This window comes from Eubalaena glacialis, chromosome 14 (assembly GCF_028564815.1).
Source record: "Eubalaena glacialis isolate mEubGla1 chromosome 14, mEubGla1.1.hap2.+ XY, whole genome shotgun sequence".
NCBI classification, from domain to species: domain Eukaryota; kingdom Metazoa; phylum Chordata; class Mammalia; order Artiodactyla; family Balaenidae; genus Eubalaena; species Eubalaena glacialis.
The window spans coordinates 24,477,876-24,504,949 of NC_083729.1; the positions used below are offsets into that span (position 1 = coordinate 24,477,876).

At 48.3% G+C, this 27,074-nt stretch overlaps 1 protein-coding gene across 1 annotated transcript; it reads left to right on the forward strand.

The window, feature by feature from the left end:
• On the forward strand, positions 1 to 23,862 carry LBH (LBH regulator of WNT signaling pathway). Its single transcript, XM_061211385.1, has 3 exons — positions 1 to 249; positions 2,839 to 2,941; positions 23,397 to 23,862. Exons 1-3 carry the CDS (start codon positions 224 to 226, stop codon positions 23,583 to 23,585), a joined length of 318 nt encoding a protein of 105 aa, XP_061067368.1. The 5' UTR covers positions 1 to 223; the 3' UTR covers positions 23,586 to 23,862.
• Positions 23,863 to 27,074: the final 3,212 nt, after the last annotated feature.

Consider the following 27,074-nt stretch of genomic DNA (forward strand, 5'->3'; position numbering starts at 1 on the left):
CCTGGGCTCTTTGTGGGGCCGCGAGCTCGGTGGAGAACCGAGAGCTCCGTCTGCTTTGCTGACGCTGCTGGCAGTGGGGCTGTCTCCGGGAGGCGGACCGGCGAACGCCCAGTGCCCACACTCGGCAGCCTGCCGCGCCTGTCTGCGCCCGTGACATCCTTACCCGAGACGCAGTGACCGTGTTTAAATCACAAGGGCGTGGGTCAGGCTCCCCTAGGACTTCATGTCTGTATATTTCCCCATTCACTGGTGAGTATCCTGTGCCCTCGGCGGACATCCGTCTCGCGGCCGTGGCTGCGGGGCCCGGGCGCCTGCTCGTGCCTACTCGGTGCGAGGGCAGCGGGCGGCGCGGGCGCCGGGCACTAACCCGCCGCCCAAGCCAGTGCAGGAGTCAACGTCAAGGTTGCAAAGGTGGGGGTGGGGAGGTGGCGCTGAGAGCATCCAGACAAAGGAAGTGAACTCGAAGCCCTCACTTAAGTGACGGCTGGGAGGGTGTGTGTACGGCCGTAGTGGGGTCGGGGGAGAACCAGGCGTCACGGCTGAACCCGGCTAATAAAAGCCCCTTTGCGGAGGGCTGCAGGAGGCGCGCGCCCTGCCTGGCGTAGGGGGCTCCTGCTCTCCCCGGGCCCCTCCCCTTTTCCTTTTTGTTTGCATGCAAGTCTTGGCGTCGAGGCCGGCGGCAGCGGGGCTGAGCTGGTGCAGCGGCGGCGTTTGCAGAGCTCCGAGGGGTGAGGGAAAACGCTCTCCCCACACGTAACCCGACTGAAGCCACAGGGAGCAGCACAGTCCCTCGCTGCACCCTCTCGATCCCTTTTCTCTCCATAGCCCCTAAACCCGACGCGCCTTTATGGGGGCCCGGGTTGGGGAGGAGCCGCCCTCGCCGGGCCCGCCGGGAAGGAGCCCGGGCCGGGTGCGGGGAGGCGGAGGTTTGCACCCGACCGGGGATCGGGGCTGGGAGGGATGCGCCCCGGGCGCCCGCCTCGTTGAAGAGCGAGGCCCCCGGCCGCTGGGACTTGCGCACCGGCTGCTGCTTCCTTCCTGCGCTGGGGAAGAGGAAGAGCTGTCGGGGGGCGAGCGCTGGCGGCCTGGAGCTCGCTCCCAGGTGCGGGCGCGGAGAGCCCGGCCCCGCAGGCTCCAGCTTCGCGCAGTCCTGCTCAGCTCAGAAACCGGAAAGTTCATGCTTCTTGCTTCAACTTTTCGGCCCCGCGCCACAGCCGGGAGCGAGGAGCGAACGCCCGGACACCAGGCTAAGAGCCTGGCGAGAGCCCGGTGGGCGCTCTTCTGGCCCATTACTTTGGGGGTGGGCAGTAGCCTCTCCATAACCCAGGGGGAAACTGACTTTGGAGTCCTGGCTCCTGACCTTAAACTTGCCCGGAAGCCTAGCATCTTCTTTTAGTCTCCCCTCCCCCAACCCAGCCTGTCTCTGTTTAGAAAGGAGACTGAACTCTCAAAGTAAAAATTTCCTCACCCCAGAGGCTTGCGTACCTCTCTCCTCTGAGCGCTCCTTCCCTCCCACCTCCGGGTACCATATGGGTGAGACTTGGAAGGCCACTGGAGGCTGTGTGCCCCTGGCCACTCAAAACTTGCCAAAATGGGTGTTAAGACTCATCAGGGTTATTGTCGCCTGAGAGATTAAGGTTTGGTATTACTTTACAGTTGATTAGCATTTCATAGTTTGCAATGCTTTTCCCCCCCAGAGATTAGTCCTTTACCAAAACTGTGAGATATGCATTATTAGCATCATGGTAACAGACTAACAGTGCACCTGCAGCTCAGAGAGGTTATATGACCTGTTCAAGATCACACAGCACTTGAGTGGCATAGCTTGGACCCGAACCTATTGCTTCTGTTTCCAAATCCTGTGCCATTTCTACTCTATGTAGTAGCTGTAAAATGAAGAAGAGTTTGGTACCCCTGTTTCCTTAGATACAGTCTTTCAAAGGCCTACCCTACATTTTTTTTTTTTTTAACCACGTGTAAAGGCATGATGGTGAAAATATTGGCTGTTGTGTAGGGAGTACACTGACTTTGGTATGCGCTATTTGGCATTACACATTCGGGACCCTGTACGTGCCCATGGCTTGTGTGAGGATAATGGAACATTTGTATCCTGCTTACAGAGTACAAAGCACTTTCACATGTCAGCCATTGGTGGGCCAGCTTGGCCCCTCTGGAAATTTCCTTTGCAGTCAGAGTCCGGGCATCCTTAAGACTTTTAATCCAGGGGATGTTTTTCAAGCTATGAGCTTGCAGCTGCTGTGGCTGGGGCTAGAGAAGGAGGTTGGATGGCAGATGTGAAGCTTTCAGAAAGCTGACCCCTTGGGGCTTTAAGTGGGACATTTTGCAAAAAGGAACACCAGAGAGACAGAGAGAAATTTAGGAAGGCAGCATTATTGAACTTGGTTTCTCCGAGGTTGACCTGTTATCATTATATAATAATAATATTCAGTTCCCCTAGAGACGGGTTGAATTGGTTTTAATATAGATAGATGTCCTCAGCTACTTACTGTTTTTTTTTTTTTTTTTTCTAGTTCTGTCACTTAAAAGAAAATCCAGAGTCGCTCTGTGCCAGTAGGGACTAGTACAGGAGAGGAGGGAAGAGGAGGTTTGCCAGAGCGGTTTTCAGGCAATGGGCTTTGTTGATGGAGGTCGAGAGCCCTGATGCTCTAGGCTTGTAAGGTGCTTCCTCGGTGCATGAGCTCGTTTTTCGGAGAGTTCTGTTTTGAACACCTCTCATCCTGCTTCCAGGCAGTCCTCTAATTTAACAGCAGAAGGCACCGAGAGTAGGCATGTGAAAGTGCGTGTGTTTGTTGACTTTTGCTCTGGGTTTCTTGGCAGCCCTGACTATCTGAGATCGGCCGAGATGACTGAGGTGATGATGAACACCCCATCCATGGAGGAAATTGGCCTCAACCCCCGAAAGGATGGCCTTTCCTATCAGGTAAGTTCAGTACTGGCTTCCTTCTGGTTCCTTAGAGCCTAGTGTCTTTTGCTGGGGCTGGAGGCAGACTTGGTTCTGTATCCCAGTGCTATTTGTAAGAGCTATGCGCCCTTGAGAAAGTCCCCTAATGCCAGTAAGCCTCGGTTTCTTCATCTGTAAAATGGGGCAACAATAGTCCTTACTTCACAGAATTGTGGTGAAGATTCAACATGATGAGATGACATGGATAAGGCATTCACAGTACCTGAGAGGCAGTAAGCGTTCAGAAAGCATGAGCTGATGTTATTAATTAGTCATCCTGGCTGCTGTGGACTCTCCCCTTCATGGTGGCAAAGGGGGAAGTGATAATGTGCAGTCGGTTCAGATCAGAACTTCCCTCCCCACCCAAGCCTTGGGCAGTAGCAACATTGCTGTGAGGGGCAGCTTATGGGGAAGGGTAGTCTGGTGGAGGCACTGCTGTGTCAAATGCTGCTTTCTTCCTCTGGTTGATGGTTGACCAACTGATTCCAACGGGGTTAATGTTCAAACTACTTAGAGTTGAAGAGACCTTTCCCAGAAGGGTAACTCTCTCAGGGATGTTATTGCCAGGATCCAGCATAGAGGTTATGCTGTGTGGTGGATCCAGAATATATAAGGACCAAAAAAGTGGTCTAAGTAACACCTTCAGATTCTCAGCCCAGTGCTCTTTCTGGCCTGCCATTCGCTTTCCACTGCCCACAGCCCGCTGCAGAGACCTCCAGATAGCGCCGAGGCAGTGAACTGTTTTCAGATTTCCAAGAAGAGTGCCTACGTTATTACCTTCAGAGGAGGAAAGAGTCTGTTCTTAAGGGAAGATCTCGGAGCTAGGGAAATTGTGTAGGATGGCTGGCCGGGGAAGATGAATGAAGTGTGATGGGCTCATTCAGCAGATATTAACTGAATCTGGCTATGGGCCATGCACTTTACAAATGTTACTCATTCACTCTTGACCGTGGACACTGAGATGGGAATTATTGTTCTGTTTCACAGATGAGGAAACAGGGTCAGACTGAGTGGATGACTTGGGTCTCGAACTCCAAAACCTTGTTCTTCTGATGTATCATGTGTCTGTGCCTTGGGGTTGGCTCTTGGCTAGAATCTAGACTTGCTCTGCCTCAGAACCATTCCAGGGGCATTTGTTTTGTGAAGGAAGAGAAAATAGAAAGCTGGGTGGGTGTGATGGAGGGAGGGTGATCAAAGAGGGCTGAGGTGAAAGCTGAGGTTGGGTAAGGTAATTTGGCAGGTGACAGCAAGAGTCACCTCAGACACACTTGGGAGGTTAGAGAAGGCCCCTTTGTTGTGTGTCAAAATGGCCAAGCCCCTTTTGCTGGCTGGAAATAAGTATTCAGGTAGCCTGAGGGGATTCAGAGGGAGGGGGGAAATACCCTTTCCTGGTTGGTTTTGTACCTTCCACCCTCAGAGTGGGCCTGAGAGAGACAATTGAAAGCCCCACAGCCTGTGGGAGGGTAGAAGTTTCCTGACTTACCAGCCGGGGTGTTTTTGGATACCAGTTTCCAAGCCACTGAATCAGACTGAATCTCTTTGTGGTTACAGGTGAGATGTTTTTTGTTTTGTTTTGTTTTTTGTTTTTTCAGTTCTGGGTTTTAGATTTCCATCACAAAACCTTTCCAGACACAGTCATCAGTATGTCTGTGTGTGCTTTTTGATATTCTCCTTTTGAACGTGTTCCAGGATAAAGGACCAGGTCCTACAGGGCAGTTTTCTTGACCTTCAGGTCATTCCGCTGGATCTGAGGGTAAGAGCAGGTGATGACCCAGGAAGGGGCTGCAGTGCTGGGTGAGGACAGCTGAATTGGGGTTGCCATGGCAGGAGGAAAATAAAATCGCCTCTGGGTTCCTAAGATAACTCGATGCTGCCTAAGAAAAGGGCCCTCAAATCTTCCTTTGTGGTGCTAGACTTAGGGCCCAGTTTTCACAGCCTCTCAGGAAATCTGCCCTGCTACCTGAGTGGGGACTACTGCACAGTTCCAAAATATCTTACCTAGAACTTCAAAGCACTCTGTCACAAGATTTCAGAAAGGTCTTCTTGTTGCCTGGTGAAGAGAAAGGGGAGAGGTGGTTATCGTCAAGCAAGCAGTATTTATTGGACACTTGCTGTATGTAACATGCTATGCTGGGCATTGTAGGACGGGTCCAGGGCTCACGTGGGAAACTAGTATGTACGTAACTGGAACACAGGCCATCTGGTGGAGCAATACGAAAGCTACGGTCAATCCAGGGATGTGTGGCAATCTAAAGGCTTCGGAGAAGGAGGTCAGACTGGGGCTGGGCCTTGAAAGAGGCTTTGAGAGGACACTTCCATCTCTAATTTTGTTGCACCTTCAGATACCCCTTGGTTTGCCCCTGTTTCAGCCAGGCGCAGGGCTGTGCAGCAAACTGGTCTGCCAATTGTCATGAGACCGGTATTTTCTGGGCCCACTCAAAGCCAGTGCCATCCAATTAAACACATTCCCACCGGAGCTCTGGGGATTGGCTGGGGCTGCACTTGGCTGGAGCCTGCCCATTGTACATGCTCAGGCTAGGCTTGGCTCTGGGGGCAGGAGATCTTTGAACTCTGTTCTTGGCATTCCTCCTGAGGGTAATAATAGTACATGGCTTTTACTGTGACCTGCTTTTCCAAGGAACTAAAAGTGGGAAGGAGACATCAATCCCAACTTGGCAGTTGAAATAGAATCTCAGACTTGTGGTTTGACCTTGAAACAAGGTCATAAAATAAATAGGCACGCTGGAATTTGTCAGTTGTTCCCCCACCTTCCAGACCTACCCGGAAGGAAGCTTTCCTGATTTCTCTGCCCCAGATGTGACCTCCTTCTTCTCCAGCACCTGTGGCATTTGTGCTTAAATGATGCTGCCGTGGTCCTGCCTGACCTTCTCCCTGCCCATGTGTCCGAGGGCAGGGGATGACTTATTCCCTCGTTGTGCCCATCAGCCATCACCCCTCCTGCAGCCCTCCCCAACCCAAGGTGCCTGCTGGCTCTGGGCCTTCACAGAGCAGGTGCTAAGTGGATGGTGGTGCTTTCAGTTAAATTGAGTCTCTTGGTTCTGAAGCTGCCCACCTTCACTTCTGTCTTAGAATTTTTAAAGGGCCTCCTCAGGCTCAGACAGATGTCTTTTTATCTCCTGAAAGATTCGGGTAAGCCCGTCTCTTGTGCTTAGGGAGTTAGCAAGTTTAAAAATCCACAGAGCCGGTGCCTTGTTTTGTCTTTAACATTTACTTGGAGAGTCAATTCAGTATGTGCAGTGCACGGCCGCTCTCTCACTTGGCATGAATTATGACACCCTGCGGGGTGGGTGAGTAAATGGTTACTAGAAAGTCGAGGACATGTTGGGCGGGATGGGAGTGGCGGCCAGCTCACAGGGCTGAGTGGGAGGGTCTCCATGAGGACATTTCTGCCCCTGCTGGCTGCAGCTCCCTCCCCACACTGCATCTGTCAGCCTCCTGTTCTCCGGCCCCTGGGACGGGAACGTCTGCGCCTAATGCCTTCTTCCTTTCCCTAATTCAGGGGAGCAGGTCAGTGGCTGCCTTGCAGGCTCCCCCATCCCAGCTCCAGGGACTCTAAGAATGTGGCATTTCGGAATGCCTCTCTGACTGGGTCTCCTTCCGTGCTGGGCCTGAGTTGGCCTGGAGGAGGGACCTGGGCATTTGCCTGTGGACACTGATGCTGCCACCACCCAAGGGCTGTGCATTCTGGCCTTGCTGCCTAGCTTCCCCCAGCACAGTTTGCTGAGGCTTTTGCAGTTCTATCCCCCTTGCTAAGTTCTAGACAGAGATATGGCTCTTCAGTTTTCACTTAAGACTGTCCCATCTAAAGCAACTGGACCAAGATCTGAAAACTTTTATCCTTCCCAAGGCCCTTTAAATTCCTCTCTGATCAGCATACATGTCCCTCCCTGGTCACCTTTTGTATTCCTCTTGCTGTTCTTGGTCTCATACTCCTACCATTTGACGTCTACCCACCAGTCAGATGAGGGGAGCCAGGGAGGATGCGCTGGAAGCCAGAGGCGCTAATTCTACATGTACCACAGTGCCCTGTGTTCTGGGCCTTCCCTAAGAGCTTCCCTGCATCTTCCCCTGCGTTTCCCAAGACAGGAGGGAGGGATATCCTGGCGTTTTATAGGATAGGGAGGAGGGACAGTGGTGGGTGACCTTCTCCTGCCACAGCCCTGCCGTTTGCTTCCTGCAGGCTGAGCCTCGCTTTTAGCTCTGCATTAGGACAGGTCTAATGCACTGTGCTGGCTGAGAATAGCTCCTCCCCAGACAGGAACTCTCTGCTTCTTCCATCTCCAAGGCCCAACAATAGACGACTCCTTTATCTCTCCCTCCTCGCTCTTTATCAGAAGCAGCAACTCCTCTCTCAAAGAACAGTCTCAGTTGAACCTCTAAAATCAGGTAGCAGTTCAGAAACACTTTCTCTTCACTCACGTCTCCGCTGAGCCTTTCTTTATGAGACCCCCGAGGCTGGCTCTCCTTGCTCCCACCCGTGTAAATGCAGGTGTTGAAATCAGCGATGGGCTGGGGTTCCTGCACGTGTCTCTGTTCCGCCTCCCTCAAACCCCCGCTCACAAGGCCACTCCAGGCATAAGTCATCACCTCCCTTTGTCTCCTCCTCCTGGTGCCCTTGTCTCGTTGGTTACTCCCAGCTGTGGTACCCCACATGTTCTCAAGAGTTTTGGAGGCCCAGCTGGGCAGGCGCATGGTCCCATGCGCCTGCCCACAGAAGTCCCATGGTCACCAGGAAAACATCTTTCACATCAGACTTAAAAAGCCTCAGTTGTCCCTGAAGAGACATAAAGCTAAAATTCCAAAGCACTTGGCAGGAGATGTCCCCCCATGGACACGACATGCTCCTGGAATCCCAGGGAGTTTTCTTTTTCCTATCCCTACCCCGTCCACGCTGCTCCCTGCTTGGGTACAATTCATAAGAACATGAGGCAAACAGGCAGTTAGGGCCACAAGGTTCAGAAGCACAAGGAGTTCATTTCTTTGGGTGGCGTTGGGCCTGTGTCTGAACGTGCTGCCTCTTTTTGAGTCAGTGCCCAGGTCACGTCAGTTTCAGGTCACGTCTACTTTGCATGAGGGATCCAGCACCTCCCTTCAGTGCCCAAGGCCTTGACACAAACATGGTGTTCAGTGTTTTGGAATGCCCCTGGGTGAGGGCCTGCAGAGGGCTGGAATTGTTCCCATGGGGTTCCTCCCCAACACACACACTGTGGTCACAGCAGTGAGTCTGTAGCACTGCCAGGGAGAGAACAAGCTTGCTTCACTTCCCTAGCCAACGTGACACACACTGGAGCCATAGAACCCGGCCTTCTCTCAAAGGGCCTGTGTTAGGCCTGAGGCCTCTCAAGCGGTGGTGTGTTCATCCCTCTCCAGACCCAGGGTCTGTGTCTTAGACGGCTCTTTGTTCCCACAATGCCGGGCACAGTGTCCTGCAAATAGTTGCTTAATGGATGCTGTATGATTGATTGGACCCTTCCTCTCTCCCTTTCCTGAACTGAGAATTATCCCTCCACCTTGGCTATCCCACGGCGTGGGTTTTTATAGAGTCAGCATTTTCTCTATGGTGACCCAGTCTCCCAGGTTGGATAGAGAGGAGGATTGTACCATTAGGGAAATGGATGAGTTTGGGTGGCGTTATCTTGTGACTGGAGCCAAGAGCTATTCCTGGGTGTCTAGTGAATGTCCTGAAATGATCTCTCAGGCCCGAGTCCTGAAATAATCCTCGGAGGATGAAGACAGGCCCTCATTCACACGGGGCCCAGAGTTGCCGGGGCTTCGTTCCTTTGCAGTCTCATAGACCCTGCTCCCCCCTCGGCTGTCTCTCGCTCGCCACCTGCCCGTCCCTCGTCCCAGAGCCCAGTCAATCAACTCCTGTGTCTGCTCCCCACTCCTTGACTGGGGGAGGGCCCCTCGTTGCACAGACCTATCTTAGAAAAAAATTAATATTTGCCAAAAGTTTCTCCAGCCTGTTTTGACCTCAAGGGAAGTTTGGGAGGTCCCTCAGTCCCCTCACTGCTAGAATTAATTGCCTTACACTGTCAGAAGCCCCTTTTAGGTAAACTGTATAGAAGAGGCACCCAAGCATTTAGCTGAGGCGACATCGACTACTTGCAACTCGGCCAGTAATTGTACTGGAGCCAATGGGAAGGAAGGTTCCAGATCTCTCATCCAAAGGAGAACTGCCCTGAGCAAGGAGGGAAGTCACAAACCTCAGTCCAGGGAGGGTTGGTCTCTAGGTCTGACTTTCTCCTAACTTGAACCTGAAGGTGGTTCCCAGGCAGAATTCATTAGTATACCTTGAATTCATCTCCTGTCTTTACTTTGTAGAGCGTGAAACACATGTCCACCCTGGATTTGAGAGCATCCTTGGTTTTCCCAAATTCCTAACCATTTTCTCCAGACACAGCCCTATGTGTCAGTTCTAATTTATCAGCAGGTGAGCATTAGCCCGAGGTGTGTGGGCAGCCCCAGGCTCAGCCACTGATCCCCATGGGACAGAGCCTGAGATGCCTACAGAGGCTCACACACACACACACTCGCATGCACTTACATGAACTCACACACACGTGCGCACACACACACACGACCAAAAGGGCAGACAGCAGAATGTTAATAGCAGTTGTTTTAGATCAGAGTGCTGTAATTACAAGAAAATTTTCTTTTCCTTCCCCTTTTTTGAGTAACTTCATATTTTCACTGGCAAAGTATGTATTTTATTATTCTCATGCTTACTTTTCAAATTTTTAAAGTAACATAGGCCCATTATGGAATTTTTATTTTCTTCTTTAAACTTTTTTTTCCAGTCACCATAATCTCACCATGCATAAATCGCAACTGTTAACATTTTAGCATCTTTTCCATGGAACTTATATTTTTATATGGCCAAGATCACACAGGGTTGTGTTCTGCTTTTTTACTTAATGGTATGTAAGTCATCAGCATCACATCATCACAACTTATCTTTTTTTTTTTATAAATTAATTTATTTTATTTATTTTTAATTTATTCTATTTATTTTTATTTTTGGCTGAGTTGGGTCTTTGTTGCTGTGCACGGGCTTTTCTCTAGGTGCGGCGAGCGGGGGCTACTCTTCGTTGCGGTGCGCGGGCTTCTCATTGTGGTGGCTTCTCTTGTTGCGGAGCACGGGCTCTAGGCGCGCGGGCTTCAGTAGTTGTGGCACACGGGCTCAGTAGTTCTGGTTCGCGGGCTGTAGAGCGCGGTCTCAGTAGTTGTGGCACACGGGCTTAGTTGTTCCGCGGCATGTGGGATGTTCCTGGACCAGGGCTCGAACCCGTGTCCCCTGCATTGGCAGACGGATTCTTAACCACGGCACCACCAGGGAAGCCCACAATTTATCTTAAAAATGCTTCAAAGCCAGCATTTTAATAACTGCACAATGTTATAAAGTTACAATGTGATTTTTTCACCATTCTCCAATTGTTGAATTATTTTTAAATTGTATATATTTTTCTCTTATAAATAATGTGATAATTTATATATAATTTTATATATAAATCTTTGTCCACAGTTTATACTATTTCCTTAGAGTCTTAGGAATAGAATTTCTGAGTCAAAAGGTGTAAGAGAGTGTGTGTGCGTGTGTGTGTGTTATAATTATGAAGGTGATATTAATTACTTTTAGAAATTTAGGAAAATATAGAGAAGTACAAAGGAAATTTTAAATGCCCATATTCCTATCACTGAAATATTTTGGTATGTTTACTTCCAGTATTTTATATGCATTTTTATTAAAAAAATAAAATTGAGGTAAAACTGTATGTGCCAGAGTGAATCTTTTTTCACTTCGTATAATATTGTGACTATGTTCCTGTCATTTGGTTTTCTTTGTAAAATGGCATTTCATTTTGTTACGTACCACTTATTGCTGAATATTTAGGTTGTGGCATATTTTGTTCTTACAGAGAACACTGCTTTGAATATCATTTTACACAAATCTCTGCGCAGGTCTGATTTGTTTCCTCAGAATAAATTCCTGGAAGTAGAATTACTGAATCAAAGAGATTCAACATCATTAAGCCTCTTGATTATATATTACCTTAATAACAGAAGACAAATAAAAGAGTTTATCATAGTATAAGCTCCCAGCATTGAAAGCTCTAGCAAATAGAATCTCAGGGTTGTAAAATCTATACCAATGGGATGATGGAGGAGCTTTGTGGAGAGAGTCAGAAAGGTGTTTGGTTACTTTAAAGTGTTTGGGAGATGTTGTACATCTTCCCCTAGTTTGTTAATTGCTTATTTTGAGCAGAGATGATAACAGTTAATGATGTTTAGGCGCCATTTAGCCGGCGTTGCAAATTAGCCAGTGACATTCTTGTCCCATAGTGGGTGTGTTGACATGCTCTGTGGATTACAAATGTATATGAGTTGGCAATTCCCCTACTTATCTCCTTTATTCTGTTAATGATGTTGGAGCACCGTGTGACCTTGAGGAAGACCAGGGTAGTTGCCTTGGCTTGGATACCCACGAAGGTTGAACAGAGGCACGTTTAGTCCCCTGAACCATCTTGGTTTGCCTGGGTTTCCAGGTCTGGCTCATGGAATGGTCATGGTTTAGAAATATTGCTTCCCCGGAATCAAGGATAAACTGGGCTCTTAGAAGTAGATCTGAACATAATGGAAGTCTTGGGCCAGTGTTCAAGGGCCTTCCACCCAATAGCACCGCAAGGCTCCAGGTTCTTTGCAACAGGTAAACAGCCTAGGCCAATGTTCCAGTAGAGTCCACATATGCCTGGTGGTTTACAAAGTTAATTTAGGTGTTGCACAGACAAACTTTGAAAATGTTAGTGTATTTTATGGTTATTACCTATGACAAGTAATACTACTTTTCCATTTATGTAGTTATAGAATTTTATTGTTTTTAAATGTTTTAAACAAGTGAGTAAAGAAAAAATATAATTGAGCCATAGTGTGTATGTGGACGGGAAAGCCTAACCATGGTGGTGCCTGACTTCCTGTGACTGGCGTCACTGTTGTTACCATGGAGGAATTTTTTTTCTTCGAGAGTTGAATCTGTCCTCTTGGAGGGAAGCATTCTTAAAGATAAGCTAATACTAAATTATGACTTCTGTATTTCTTTGGTCATTTGCCCCCTTGGATATAGCAGTTAAAGCCATATCAGAAACGTTCTTGGCTGTTTTCCTTGGCACCCTAATATTGGAGGTTTTAATGCCAAATTACTTCTTAAGCAGGTTCTATGTATACACCCCTTCATGTTTTAACAACGTGTTAAAACCAAAGGACAGCTGCCCCTGAGGTTCACAGAAACTTTCAAGGGATACGACAGCAGAGAGCATTTTGGAGAAATCAATTTCCACGTCTTTGGCTTCCCTCTGTTGCTTTTCTAAAATTGCGTTTCCTGAAGACAGGCTTCACCAGTTTGCTTTTCCTACCTTTCCTATCAAATTGCCCTCCACCCCCTTTGTAAGAGGACCTGCTTCTCACCTACGTGAATCTTTTAAGGTGCCTTCCCAGGGTATAGAAACCTTAGGAGAATCGAACAAATGGACCATTTAAAAATGTTACTGTCTAAGAAGCTTCATAAATCCCACCTATCTATAAAAAAACCAGTGAAAAATTACCTTTGTGTTTAATAATTATTTGTGGTATGTTTATTGATTACTTATATCCTAATAGCTGCAATAAGTGAATCAAGAATTTTATTTTTTTAACTAACAAGCCTTAGGGTCATGGGGCATAAAAACATTAAAAGCCAATTTACAAATACATCTTTTTTTAAAATTTATTTATTTATTTATTTATTTATGGCTGTGTTGGGTCTTCGTTTCTGTGCGAGGGCTTTCTCCAGTTGCGGCAAGGGGGGCCACTCTTCATCGCGGTGCGCGGGCCTGTCATTATCGCAGCCTCACTTGTTGCGGAGCACAGGCTCCAGACGCGCAGGCTCAGTAATTGTGGCTCACGGGCCTAGTTGCTCCGTGGCATGTGGGAGCTTCCCAGACCAGGGCTCGAACCCGTGTCCCCTGCATTGGCAGGCAGATTCTCAACCACTGCACCACCAGGGAAGCCCCACAAATACATCTTTTTATTGCAGAGAAGTATGAAAAAAGCTAATGACTAAAAACTTTCAAACATGAAAATACATTAAGATAAAATTCTATGGAGCAGTAGAACGGAAATACATTTTCAAGTAGAGAAAGGAATAAGATTTGACTTACAAGCTTGTTTATGAGTTTTTAAAATAGGTGATGGTAGATATCAAATTGCTATGGTGTTTATAAGCCATTGAGTACTTATTTAAAAGAGTGGCATAAAAGTTTATTTTAAAATGGTAATATTTATAATATAGCAGAAGTTTTAGGTGTCGGTTTTAAAAGGTGTGAAAGGAGACAGTTTTTCAAAATTCTTTCAATTCTTTCAAAATTCTTTCAAGATTCTTTCAGTCTCCAAGTTTGGAGATCGTGGATATAGATATTTTCCTTAGGATCAAAACTGAGATACCGTAGCATCGCAGAGTGGGAGGGTACCTTTGAGACTGGGCCAGTCTCTATCAGATGTGGGAATGCACTCTACAGTAGCGTGGCATTGGGTCACTTACGTGTTCTTTGGACACTGCCAGTGATACGGAGCTCAGAACCTTTCAGCGCAGCGGGATTATGGAGTATGAATCTGGATAACTGGTTTCTAATCTTGGCTTTGCTACTATCTATGTCATTTCAGGCGACTCCCAGCATCTCTTTGGGCCTTGCCTTCCCCATCTGTAATGGAGAGAGTTGATTCTATCATTTTTGTTAGAAGTTGTATAATGCGGTGAAATCCTCCATTCTGATCTTTGATAGGCCCCCTGGAGTTAAAAAAAATCTGCTCTCTCTTAGACTTCATGTCACCCTTTTAAATATTTGAAGGTACCTCTTATGTTCCCCTCAAGTCTTTTCCAGTTTTAAAACATATTATCCTGCAACCTTGACTTATGGAGTCATCTTTGTGAAGGTATTTTTTTCTCCAGGCCATTGGCTCTCAAATTTTTAAATCTCAGTCCCTTTTACTTTTTAAAAAATTATTTAGGACCCCTAGAGATATTTGTTTATGTGGGTTATATCTTTTGATATTGAAACAGTTTAAAATTTTTGTTATTTATTAATTCCTTTAAAATGACAGTAAAACCATTACATGTTAATATAAGTAATGATTTTTAATAACAATAAATATATTTTCCAAAACACACAAAAAAGTTCGGCACAAAGAAAGGTTTCACATTTTTGCAAATCTGTTTGATATCTGGCTTTAATAGAAGACAGCCAGAGTCTCACCTCTGCTTCTGCTTCCTATCTGTTGTGATCGGTGTTGGTTGAAGTACATGAAGAAAATCTGGCCTGTGCAGATATGAACTTAGAAAAGGGAGAACTATTTTAGTAGCCTTTTCATATATTTTTCTTTGGTGTTTTGGCAAAACTCAGTAAGTGGTAGTTTCTTAAAGGTTAGTGGTAATGTGGAATCTGAAACCTTATCAATGAACTTTCTGTACTCTTACATTAAAATTCATTAGCCTATCTTGCACTTTGAACGAATCTTTTACCCATGCTTGGTTTCATAACATGCTGTACTGATCATTTGGAAAATATGGGTTCGCTGAGTTATGCAGATCTTCCAAAGTTAACACATTTTGTTACATAATATCAAAAAAATCACATTAGTTAATATCTCCACTGGTCTCATCAGAAATTCTTCAACTGATAGGAAACTGTCAAGATTATGGTGGCTGATACAAGTTTTCCAAAATTCTAATTTTTGCTTGAGACCTCAGTTTTTATCATTGGTAACAAATACCATCAGTCATTTTCTTTGAAATATCAGGCTCATTTTCTTTGAAATATCAGGCTCATTTTCTTTGAAATATCAGGCTCAGGTCTGCCAAATACCCAAGTCTGAATAACCATGGTTATTGGTCAGTCATTCTTTCAACTAAAAATGGTGTCCCATGGAAAAAGCGGCTAGTTCAGCTCGCAACTCAATCCCATAAATGCTTTTCTGCGAGACAACCATTGTGCTCTGATGTGCACCAGAAGTGTTGTATGCCGACTTTGCATTTCATCACAGAGTATATTAAAACAACATGTACTTAACAGTCAATATTTAATAAAAATTAATCTTTACTCCTTCATCAAGGACATGAAGTTTTTTTTTTTAATTGCGAGTGGGAGGTGGTGAAGAATACAATGACTACCAGCACAGTTTGCTGCTGCCGCCATCACTAATTCTTGCTCAGGTGCCAGCAAATTCACCCACCGTTGCTTTTTATACCATTAGTGCAAGTATCAACACAGGAAAAACGGCAAATAACATCTTAGTATTACTAAGAAAATATTTTAACTCCATGGACACTCTGTCCCTGAAAGGAGCTCAGGAATTAAGCTTTGAGAACCACTGCTCTAGACTGAACAGAATGTGTCTGATCAGACGCCAGCTGGGCATCACCTCCCTGTTAGTGCAGATGGTGTAGATGGCCTCCATGAGATTAGCAGACCTCTAGGAACGTAGCCCTGTTTGCTTCAATGTTTTCACATCAATACTGCAGTTGCGATCAACTATAATCTCCAGGCCTCTTTTACTGGACCTACTATCAAGCAAGGCTTCCTGTTGGAGAGGGGAAGAAAAGTTTTTAACTTAAAGAAAGATACAAACTAGCTGATGACCTCACTTTGGGAAAAGGTGAGTTGGAGGTGATGGATGTCGTCCAAGTGGAGACTTTCACAGATGGTGGAAAGGGCAGTGAAGCCGTGGATTGGGGAATCCTCAGCCTAAGATGGACAGTGGAAGCCAGGAAGCTGCCTGAGTCCAGAGAAAAGCCTAGGGTGACACCAAGTCCAGGGAGGGCACAGGGAAGGTGAGGTTAGACAGGTCAGGTGAACCTGAGTAGGGTCATGAGAATCAGGAGAGAGCGTAAATCTTGAAGCAGGCTGGCCTGGTAGTGTGCTGCAGAGGTCGTGGTGACTGAAGGCCAAGCAGGGCCCTGGGGCTGGGCTGTAAGCAAGTCCTCAGAGACTTGAGAGTGGTTTCCATCCAGCGATGGTTTTGGAAGCCATGTAGTAGGGGAACCCCAGCCAAGAAGAGAATGGGAGGCTATGGGACCAGGCTAAATATTCAAGATTTTTGTCTCCAAAACAAAGAATGAGGGAATGGTTGGAAATGGCAGCCCTGTCAGTCTGGGCTTTCTGAGAGAGAGTGTGTGGCTGTGGGACACCTGGGTGACACCAGCAGGAGAGAGAGAGAGAGAGAGGCCATCCCCCAAGGCCCAGAGATGACCGGGAAGCATGTCTTCTTTTCAAAGGGCAATAATGAGATAGTCAGGGGGGATATTTGGATGGGGGTGTTTGAAATCATCCTATGCCAGATAGCTGCCGTGTTTTCTTACCACCCTGGAGAACTTTGAGAGATGTTCTGTAACATTACAAAAGCCCCATCAGCTCGCTGGGCCCGAATTATCTGCAGCAATTAGTGCTAATTAATTGGAATTTGGAACTCCTAACTTGCAGGATGGGTGTGTGTTGGAGAGATGTTTATGAAAGATGGTGTTTATCCAGAGGATTTCCTTTTCTTTTAAGTTTCAAGGCTGGAGGCTTAAGCATCGTTAATCCAAAGGAAGGAGATAACAGTTGTTATAAAGCCCCAAATCTCTGCTCAAGTCTCCTGTAGGATTAGAGACACCAGAGAAGTGTAGGAGAGGGTGAGGTGGATAGTCTGTAACCCCAGTCCAGGGGAGATTTGAGTGACGTGAGTCTCAGGGATGGAGAATGAGGTCATTAGCATCCGAGTGGAGATGGGAGAATGTTCTTCCCCGTCCCCTGAATCCAGGCAGTAGCCACTCTGCCCCTTTGCTATAATTCTTTCTGTTCTTGCCGCCACATTTCACTTTGAAAAGTCAATAAAATGCAAATAATGATGATGATGATAAAATAGCAGGAGGCAAGGATTTCAAAGAACATATTTCTTGCCTTCACGTATTGTTAGGGGACAAAAAGCCAGGGTGTACTTTTCTTTTGAATTAGCTGCCCCTCATTCACTCGGCCTTTGGCAGAGCAGGATGCTGGTAGAGATCTGCCATTGTTATAAACCAGCCCTTCCTAGGAACGAATAAACACACAAGGCCAATCCATTGTTATTCTCCAGGAAAAATAAGAAACCCAGGCGGCAGGCCCCTAGAGTAGGCTGGGGGAAGGAGGGGAGGATGCGTAATGGGGAGACTTACGCTGCAGGGGCTTCCGCTGAAAGGCCAGGATCTGGACAAGGCAGTGGCTTCCATTCCAGCTGGCCTAACCCATGCCCTGGGAAAAGAGAGGTACTGTAGGGGAAGTGATGAACCATTTGTCCAGAGAACCTGGCCTAGACTTTGTGAGCACAAGCCCAGGAGTGCTGCTGATTTCCTCCTGTCCCAAACCACAGCTACAGACGTTCCAGTGCCTTACTGTAAATGCTCCCTGGGGACCCCCGCTTTACCTAACAAGAACCATCATTAGGAATTTAAAGTTTATAGAACATGTTCAGACATACCTGTATTTAATTCTCTCCAAAGCCCTATAAGATGGGAATTAGTAGTAATCCCAATTTATAAATGAGGAAAGGAGGGCGATGGGCGTCCACATTTTTGAGCCTGTTGGGTTCCGTGCTGGCACTCAACCTGAAGCATCATGTAATCCTTTCAACAATACTGTAGAGTGGAAATTCCTTCCTCATTTTACTCAGGAGGCAGCTGAGGCTCAGAGAAGTTAAAACGATTTGACCCCAGTCATAGAGATAATAAGGCATGGGGACAAGGGAAAAGCCAGATCTTTCAGACTCCTGGTCTACCTGTGGGAGTGGTGATTTTCCATCACAGGTTTGAGGTTGATTTCTACCCCCTCCTCTGGAACCAGAGAGGGGAGAGACACACTGTGTGGTTTTGGATGCTGAGGCAGATCCTTCTTGGGGCCTTGGAGAGCCACCTGGTTATTCATCGCAGGCCCTCTGTCCCACCTGCCCTCTCCCCCCCACCCCAGTACGCCTCTTTCCTCTGTTCCACCCCAGCAAAGAGGAGCAGGATGGCCAAGCTCCCTGGGTCTCAGCTTGCAGAACTGGTAATTAGCCCTTTGTATCTAGTTAACCACCTTTCATCTCCTCTACCTGCTGGTGTCCGCTTTCCCTATTAGCATATCTCAGCTCTTTGCCGAGCCCTCCACCTTCTTTGTGGCCAGCTCGGGTTGTTTGTCAGGGTTGATGGCTGAGGGATGCATGCACACAGGGGAGGGCTGCTCCAACCAGAGTCGCTCACATTTTCCATCCTAGGTGCCAGGCATCTCTCTCCTCTCCCACCCCAGAGGCAGCCAGGTTTAGGTCACCTGGCTTAGAGGCAGACAGTCGATAGCTAGGCCCCCAAATTTCGGGCCTTTGGAGCCCTGGTATTACCTTTCAGTTCCCCTCCATGGGTGAAACGGGAGCCGACTGACCGGCGACTTTTATACTTTCAACAAAGGCCTGCTGACTAATTCCTCATCTCCAGGAGCTCACCTTCAACCCCAGACTTCTCTGCTCTGAGGCCTCTCATGTCGGTCTATTAGCCAAATATCCTGAGCTTTCCTGGACAGTCCTGCTTTCACTGTCCTCATATTTATCTATTTATTTGTGTAGCTATTTCAATTTATATTAACTTTACATATTTCATATAAATTTATATTAATAAAAATGAAAGGGAATTAAAAATTTTAGCCTCAAGTGCTTAAGAGACACATGTGGCTGGTGTTTACCATTGGACAGTGCAGATAGAAAATATTTCCATTATTGCGGAAAGTTCTGTTGGACAGCTCTGATCTACAGGCAGAAATTCCGGTATATTGGCATCCAAACTACATCTCACAGACTGTTTATTCCTAGAAGGTCCTAAAGCGCCTTTGACCTTTTTAAAAAAAATTTATTTTATTTATTTAGTTTTGGCTGCGTTGGGTCTTCCTTGCTGCATGTGGGCTTTCTTTAGTTGCGGTGAGCAGGGGCTACTCTTTGTTGCAATACGTGGGCTTCTCATTGCTGTGGCTTCTCTTGTTGCGGAGCCTAGACTCTAGGCACGCGGACTTCAGTAGTTGTGGCACATGGGCTCAGTAGTTGTGGCTCGCGAGCTCTAGAGCACAGGCTCAGTAGTTGTGGCACGCGGGCTTAGTTGCTCCGCAGCTTGTGGGATCTTCCCGGACCAGGGCTCGAACCCGTGTCCCCTGCACTGGCAGACGGATTCTTAAAACCACTGTGCCACCAGGGAAGCCCCTCCTTTGACCTTTTGAGTGAACTCATTTGAGTTCCCAAAATGTCAGATCCTGTTGGGATTGGAGGCCACCTGGCAAAGGATGCCTTTGAAGAAGTGTCCCCTATAAAATTGACCATGACCAAGTTTGAATGCCTGCTGTTCCCCACAGTGGGACGTGTGGGACCCGGGATGTTCTTGGTGCATGTGATCTCCAAGATGTCATTTGCAAAGGAGGGAACTTGGTGTCTATTAGTTTCATCCAAGCCATCAGCCCTGGCAGCCGAGTGTAACAGCTGGTCGTGGAGTCCAGTGTTGGTGGACAGAGGAAGGGGCAGGGCTGAGAGAATCACAGCTGGGAAGGATGCTTCGTGATCTGTCCTGCCCTGGAGGGTGAGGGTGGGAAATGCCTCTCAGAGCCCACCCATCTTCCTTTCTGGACACCTTAGAGAGGAGCCTTTTGCTTCAGAGAGAAACAAAAAGGATTTTTTTCCCCTTCTCCAGTCCAAGGAGAAGGGGCGCTTTGGGGTAAGAGGTTTAACCAGAAGCAGTTTCTTTTTGGAACAGGGGCAGTGCTTTATTCCTGGCTAGTTCCTGCAGGCAAACAGCATGCCGGGCTGGCCTGCTGCCCCAACTCTACCTGTCATGTGCTTGGCAAGTCTGACTTGAGTCCTTTTTTCCACTGCCTTCCCCACCCCGTCAAACTGCCGTTGCAACCTCTCATTTTTCTGCTGCCTAGATGATTAAAAAGCATGACTTAGTGGAAAAATCTTGACCTCCTTGGGGTCAGCCTCTTAGGCAGCTGTCAGAGATAAGATTGTACTGGCAAAATACTCAGCTTTGCTTTGCAAGGCTTTCTGTCTGGATGTGAGGAAATGAGAAGCTGTTTGGTTCTGGGTGCGTTTTGTTTGTCTTTGGAGAGAGCTACAATTTTCAGAGGCATAAATTGGTATTATCTGATAATACAATATAATCTCTGATGGGAGGGTTAGATTATTATAGTGATTTTTAAAAATGTAATTAACAGGCTTTGTAAAAGAAAAAAAAGGTTTGTTTTCCATGGCGCCTGCTTTGAGCAATTCAGGGAGCAAAGTTCTCTGGCAAGTAAGCAGTATCAGAAGTTCAATGCTCAGACTTCCCCCAAGGACTTAAAAGACTTAATTGTGTGGCTCCCGGTATGAAAGGCATTGTTTGGAGTTATTTTAATTACTGTGTTAGTATTGCTGCCTCTTGCTTCGAGTTTGAAACTGCTGTTGGAGACTGCTCTCGTAGTCCTGTTGAAACTGCTCCAAAGAGGACATTCCAATTTGAATTTAGCGTATGTCTTCAAAACATTTTATCATCTCTGTATTTGCCCAGGATTTGCACCCACCTAGTGAGACCAGAAGACCACTTCACTTCTTAAAAAGAGAAACTGAGGCCCGGGCGTTTGAGAGGTCTTGGTTAGGGTTGTACAAGTGATGTCAAGGTTGACGTGGCTTGACACTATGTGTTGTCAAATGAGCGCCTCATTCGAAGTCCTGTGGGTCTGAGTTTGGGTCCCTGTTCAGCCGCTTCCTAGCTCTGTGGCCTTGAGTAAGTCACTTGCCCTCTCTGTGCTTCAGTTTCCTCATCTATAAATAGTGATCACACCACTGCATACTTCAGAGGATTATTGTGGAGACTGAGATTCTGCTCAGCAAATGTGCCTGGCATATCTTCCATCATCAGCAGCATCCTTATTTGAACACTCTTCCCCCTACTTTTAGTTGAAGACGCATTCCCAGCTTAGAACAAAATCATATGCCCTCCACCCTTGTTGTCCTCTTCCTCCTTCTGCTGGCCTTGCCGCTGCCTGTCTCCCTGGCTCTTCCTCAGCGTGGGCGGTCATAGTTAGGAGCCGGCGCCACCTCTCTCAGCCAGGGAGTCACAGCGTAGGCCCAGCCCTGGGCTTGAGGTCAGAGGGTAGAGGCAGGGGCCCAGGGCTGTCTTGGGCCAGGTGTCCATCCCCTCTTGCTATTTCGCAGCTCTGTCCTTGAAGATTTAGAACAACTGTTTGGACTGGGCAGCTCATCTTCTGGACCTAGCTGCCCAGATGGTCATCCTGGGGCCTGAACTGCCAAATGGGCCATTAAAGCCTAGGGTCTTGCCCACCCTCCCTGGTCAGTTTTCTGTGAAGTGGGCATGTTGACCCAGTGGCGTCCATTCATCGTTCAAAAGGCACAGGTGCTGAAGACAGGAGATCTAGGTTTGAATCCTGGCTCTTCCTTGTGACCCTCAGAGCCCCAGGGTCTCTCTGCTCCTGAGCAGCGGGGGAGGGGGGGGAGGTGAGGCCTACTGGAGGTGACGTCTGAAAAAGTTTGTAAACTGTAGCATACTTTCCACTCGTGGGGTTCCCCTCACTCATGCCCAAAGCTTGTGCTCGGAAGGGCACCTGTGTCCTCACCCACAGCAGGGGGCTCCGGCTCCCCAGAAGAGAAGTGAGGAGGGGCCCAAGTAAGCCACTTGACCTTCTCCCTGCTCGGCATGTGGGTCTGTGCGCAGAGCCCAGGCCAGGGGCAGACCTGCAGGGCTGGCTGCATCAGGAAGAGAAAGCCCGCAGCGGGGCGTCATCTTTCCCCGTGCCTCCCTTCACCCCACTAGCCTAGCCCCTCCCTGCCTTGTTTTCCTCCTGGCCGCCATTACGATACTGTTTATAAGCCTCGTTAAGTCTTTAATGATGCCTGGTTGTGCAGCTGGCTTAAGACTTAATCCCCCAGCAATAGGGCTTTATTGGGTAAATGGTTTATAATCACTCGTCTGCAGGGATTGGGGAGGTTGTGTTGAGGCCCCTGATTCCCGGAAGCCCTACGTGGCCCCTGACATGGTCAGGGACTTGATGGGGACAACACAGCGTGGGGCTAGGTGCAGTAAGATTGGGTACCCTCGTAACACCCCAGAAGTTGGGAAGGCCTGAGTTTCTGGGAGAGCACTTCTACTACCTCCAAGGAACAGAGCCAGGCACAGGGAACCACCGGGATCTCTTCAAATGTGTGTCTCCACCCCCTCCAGGGTCTGCTTTCCTTTCTTTTGCCATTAACAAGCTGTGTGACCCTGAGCAAGTCTCCTGACCCCTCTGGGCCTCAGTTTCCTTATCTATCAAATGGAGAGGTTGGAAGAGATGGCCTTGCAGGTGCCGTGTGATTCTGTGAGCCCCAGCGTCCCAGACAGTCTCCTCTCTCCGGCTCTCTGGCGTGTCCCCGAGGGCTGTGTGTGGCAAGAGGCCAGCAGCCCATCGGATTAAGTACTTAAGCTGCTGGGCAAAGAATTGGGTCAGCTGTAGTCACAGGGCAGTGTGCACAAAGGGAATCCGCAGAGCCTGGATTTTATAGCCTGGTTTGGGGTTTCTCCCAGCTCTGGTCAGGACACAGAGTGGGCATCAGAAAAAGGAACCTCGTTGACAGGACTTTGGAAAGAGAAGTAGACTCTTTCAGGTGTAGAGCCGTCAAGGAGCCAGGTGTTGTTTACAGGTGAAAAAATAGCCTGGGATTATGTTCCCACGTGCCTGTGTCTGGGGCCATGCCTTCGACCCTGATTTGACTTTGACTTTACAGCTGCAGCGAGATCAGAACCCTTCTCCTTGAGAGGCACGTGGTATTGGCCATGGACTTGGGAGTCAAACAGACCTGGGTTTGATCCCATTCTACCACTGCTCGTTTCCAGGCTGAATGGTTTGGGCAACCTCCTTCTCCAGGAATCTCCTGGGATTCTTTCAGGTGGCATAAGCAGCACGTATGTTTCTGCCTGACTGTGTTGGGTCCAAATTATATATGTAAAGTACCTGGTAGGTGCCAATAATTATCCTGGGAGGAATTTAATGTTATGGCACCTGTTGTATGCATTGTACTTCTAAAGTAAAATGCTTGCTGCAAATGGAGATGTGACTTACTGTGGACATGATTTTGAGTTCTTTTATCTGAAAACAAAACCAAAAAGTACAAACACAAATTTGGTGGCACTGCCATGAAAACTTTCAGCTTCAGGATTAGTCTGGGTTTCCTTTGTTGCCCCAGAGTTTGTTCCCTGGCTCCTGCCTGATGCTCTGCAGTATCCCACCTGCTGCTCCCCAGTATCCCAAGGGCGTAGCACGGTCTCTGGTGTATAGCGGGGGCTCGATCCTGCACGTGTACATGATGGGGTTCTCCGCTTTTATTTCAGATCTTCCCTGACCCGTCAGACTTCGACCGCTGCTGCAAACTGAAGGACCGTCTGCCCTCCATCGTGGTGGAGCCCACAGAGGGGGAAGTAGAGAGCGGGGAGCTCCGGTGGCCCCCCGAGGAGTTCTTGGTCCAGGAGGATGAGCAGGACAACTGTGAAGAGACACCGAACGAAGACAAGGAACAGTAGGGTCCACGCCGGCTCCCACAGGGTCACACCAGACAGCATCTGTACCCGAACTGTGTTCTTTCCCGCTACCATGGAAGGAGAGCATGAGCCACAATAGTTCTGAAAAAGTCAGATGATGGCTTCCGTTTTGCACCTGCAAATCACTGAGTTGGTTTTCTTTTCTTTTCTTTTCCTTTTTTGAGATGTCGGGCAGCGGAGCCCTCTGCGACAACACGCCAGACCTTTGAGAAAGGAAGCTGCTTAGAGCAGGGGTTGGGGGGTGCGGGGAGGTGGGCGTCTTGGAGATCTTTATCTGAACTCAAGCAGGCAGGGGGCAGCTGTGGGATTTCCAGTGGGCTCTGGGGGTGGGTTGGGATGGGAGGATGTGCAAAGCTAGCAAGGAACGTCTGGGGCAAGAAAACAAACAGGAGATGAAAGAGAAAATACACATTTTAAAGAAAACATTGAGCAGAGAAGTGCAGCCAGGAAGTACCTACCCAGCAAGCATTCGCTCTGGCTGCTGGGACATCAGACAACAAAGTCTTCATCTCTCTCTAGTTTTGCCCACTGCCAGCCTTTGTTTTTGTTTCAGGTGTGTTGGTCTGTAATGGGGAAGCAGGCAGAGGAGAGCAGTAGAGGCTGGCTACCTGCAAAGCCAGCTGGAGGTGATGCCGATGCCAGGAACGCCTCCCGTTTCCTTCTCCAGACCCTCCCCTCAGGCCCTAGCAGGTGCGCATGCCCCTGTAATCTGGAGGTTTTTAAAGAGGCCGCAATGTTGAGCGCTCCCCTGATTTATCCTTTTTGCCCCCCAACCCTTCTGGAAGTAGCGAGAGCCCTTCCCACCCTTGTTGGAGGGCCGATGTAGATGCTTGGACACCAAGGTCCATCCCCACCTGCTCCCCCCAGACTTGCTCTCCCTTTGGGCAGAGGCACAGAGTGGTGGGCTCCCCCAGGCTTCCCTTCCTCCTCATCTCCACCCTCCTAGCCCTGGCACAGCGGTCAGGCCGGGTGGCTGCCAGCCCTGCCGCAGATTCCAGCCAGCCTGGCCGGCCACAGCACCCATTCCCACGTGGGATTTTGGCCTCTTTTTCCGGTGGGAGCTGAGTGGCGCACGGAGGAGGCTTTTTCTGTTTCTGGTTGGGGAAGTGAGCTTTAACGCAGGTCCTGAGAGCTGGCAGGGCCTGGGAGTTATAGGATGGCAGTGACGGGCTCTCATGCGGCAGCCTGGGGATTGAATTTGAAACTAAAGGGTGTCATGAGATCTTGGGCTTCTTCCGCGGTGTTCCTGGATGCAGGGGGGAGGACGATGTGGTGAGGGAGCGTCATTCCTCCTCACCTCCCACCTGACCCCTGCAAGGGCAAGTTGCAAGAGAAGGCTAGCTTGGACTTAGAGCTTCTCGTCATAGTTAAGAACCATCTGGAGCTGCAAAGATTGCAGGACAAGGCCTTCAGACCATCTCTATCTCAGAGCAGGACTGTGCAGCCAAGAGGTGAGCTCAAGACCCTCCCTGGGGCTGAACTTCGCCAACGGAGGCACCCACCATGTCTCCTCAGGGCTGCAGTCAGTCCAGCTTGATCCCAGTTGGGACATGCGTGTAGAGTTGTACTTAATACCTCACGGTTAGTGTGGCTCTGGAGAACGCTGGTGCAGGAGGACCAGCGTGTGCTGTTGTCACATCAGCAGGACTTGGTCCTGGGAAGCCAACGCTCACCCCCTCACCCCTCTGCCCCCAACCTCCGTGTTGTCTGCTTGTGTTGCACACACCGATGGCAATAACTTCCTCCAGCACCTCGAGCAAGTGGGAGAGGCCTGCAGCCTGCCCTGCGAGGGGGCTTCTCGCTCTCGCTCTCCCTGTCCTTCTGTTTTGGCTGCAGGGAGCCTTTCCCAGTTACCCTCACACCCCCACAGCTGCAGTTCTCATCCCATGCCTCCCTGTGTGGTTGGGGTCTTGCCTTTGAAAATCCCATGTTTCTGTGTCCCCCTCTCATCTGCTCCTCTGTATCATCTGTCCTGGTCTTGCCGTCTGATGGGAACGTGCTTGTAAACTGCATAACAAATCTACTTTGTGTATATGTGTGTTTATGGGGGTGGTTTATTAGTTTTGCCGGTCGCTAGACCCCTTTGTACGGTCACGTGGAGTCTGAGCTGGGCAGGGGCTGACAGCTTAAGTCAGGACCCTCAGCGGCGAGCCTCTTGGGGCGACCCAGCTGCTCTTGGACAAGTGGCTGAGCTCCTGTCTGGCCTCCTCTTTTTTTTTTTTTTTTAAGTAACTTGTGTGTATTTCTAACTGATGCTATTGAAACAAAACAAAACAAAACAAAAAACCCCCTAGTATTTCAGTAAAAATGCCTGTTGTAAGATGAACCTCCTGTAACTTCTATCTGTTCTTTTTTGAGGCTCAGGGAGAAACTAGCATTTTTTTTTCCAAACTACTTTTTGTCACTGTGACAGTTGTAAATAAAGTTTGAAAATGCTTTCCACTCTGGTCTGGTTTCTTTCTTTCTTGCTGCTCCATTGGAACAGACAAAGCACAGGAGCTACTCTTGCAGGAGGCTGAGTTCAGTGGAGCCCCATGTGAGGGTCCTTACATATCTCACCTTCTGGCCCTTCTTGGGTGAGCCCATCCATGGTTTTTATCAGCTGGTTGAATGAAAGCAGCTTTTTTCTTCTATGCTAGCGGTTCTAACTCTGGATGTGCATCAGAGTCACCAAGAGAGCTTTAAAAAAATACAAATACCTGGATCCTACCCCCACAGACTTGCATTTCAGTTGGTCTGGGGTGAGGTCCAGGCATTAGCATTTTTTAGAATCACCTAGATTTTAACACACAGCCATGGTGGTTGTTGGGTTTTTTTTTTTAAATTTTATTTATTTATTTTTAGCTGCATTGGGTCTTCATTGCTGTGCACGGGCTTTCTCTAGTTGTGGTGAGCGGGGACTACTCTTCGTTGCAGCGCGCAGGCTTCTCATTGCAGTGGCTTCTCTTGTCGCAGAGCATGGGCTCTAGGCACACGGGCTTTGGTAGTTGTGGCATGTGGGCTCAGTAGTTGTGGCTTGGGGGCTCTAGAGCGCAGGCTCAGTAGTTTGTGACACACGGACTTACTTGCTCCACGGCATGTGGAATCTTCCTGGACCAGGGCTCGAACCCGTGTCCCCTGCATTGGCAGGTGGATTTTTAACCCCTGCGCCACTAGGGAAGTCTCACAGCCATGGTTTTAAACCGCCCTTCTAAGGGAAGAGAAACATCCAAAATATATTGTAAAGTTGTTCACAAAGACTGGGAGTGAATGAATGGGCGTGTATATAGCCCAAGAGAAATCCAGGAATCATTCAAACCATTGACTGAGTGCCTAGGACTTATCAGGCATTGTTAAGAGTTTGGGTGAACAAAATAATAGTGGTCGCAGCTCTTACTGCACTGCTTTAGTGTAAAATTAAAGGAAAAACAGGTGCTCTAAGAGTAAGTGTCTGTTGGAAGGGTCAGGAGAGGCATCTGAAGAAGTGACAAG

Coding starts and splice junctions, on each gene's coding strand:
- LBH (XM_061211385.1), top strand. CDS start 224: ATGTCTGTATATTTCCCCATTCACTG. Junction 250..2,838: donor GTATATTTCCCCATTCACTG/GTGAGTATCCTG, acceptor GTTTCTTGGCAG/CCCTGACTATCTGAGATCGG. Junction 2,942..23,396: donor AGGATGGCCTTTCCTATCAG/GTAAGTTCAGTA, acceptor CTTTTATTTCAG/ATCTTCCCTGACCCGTCAGA.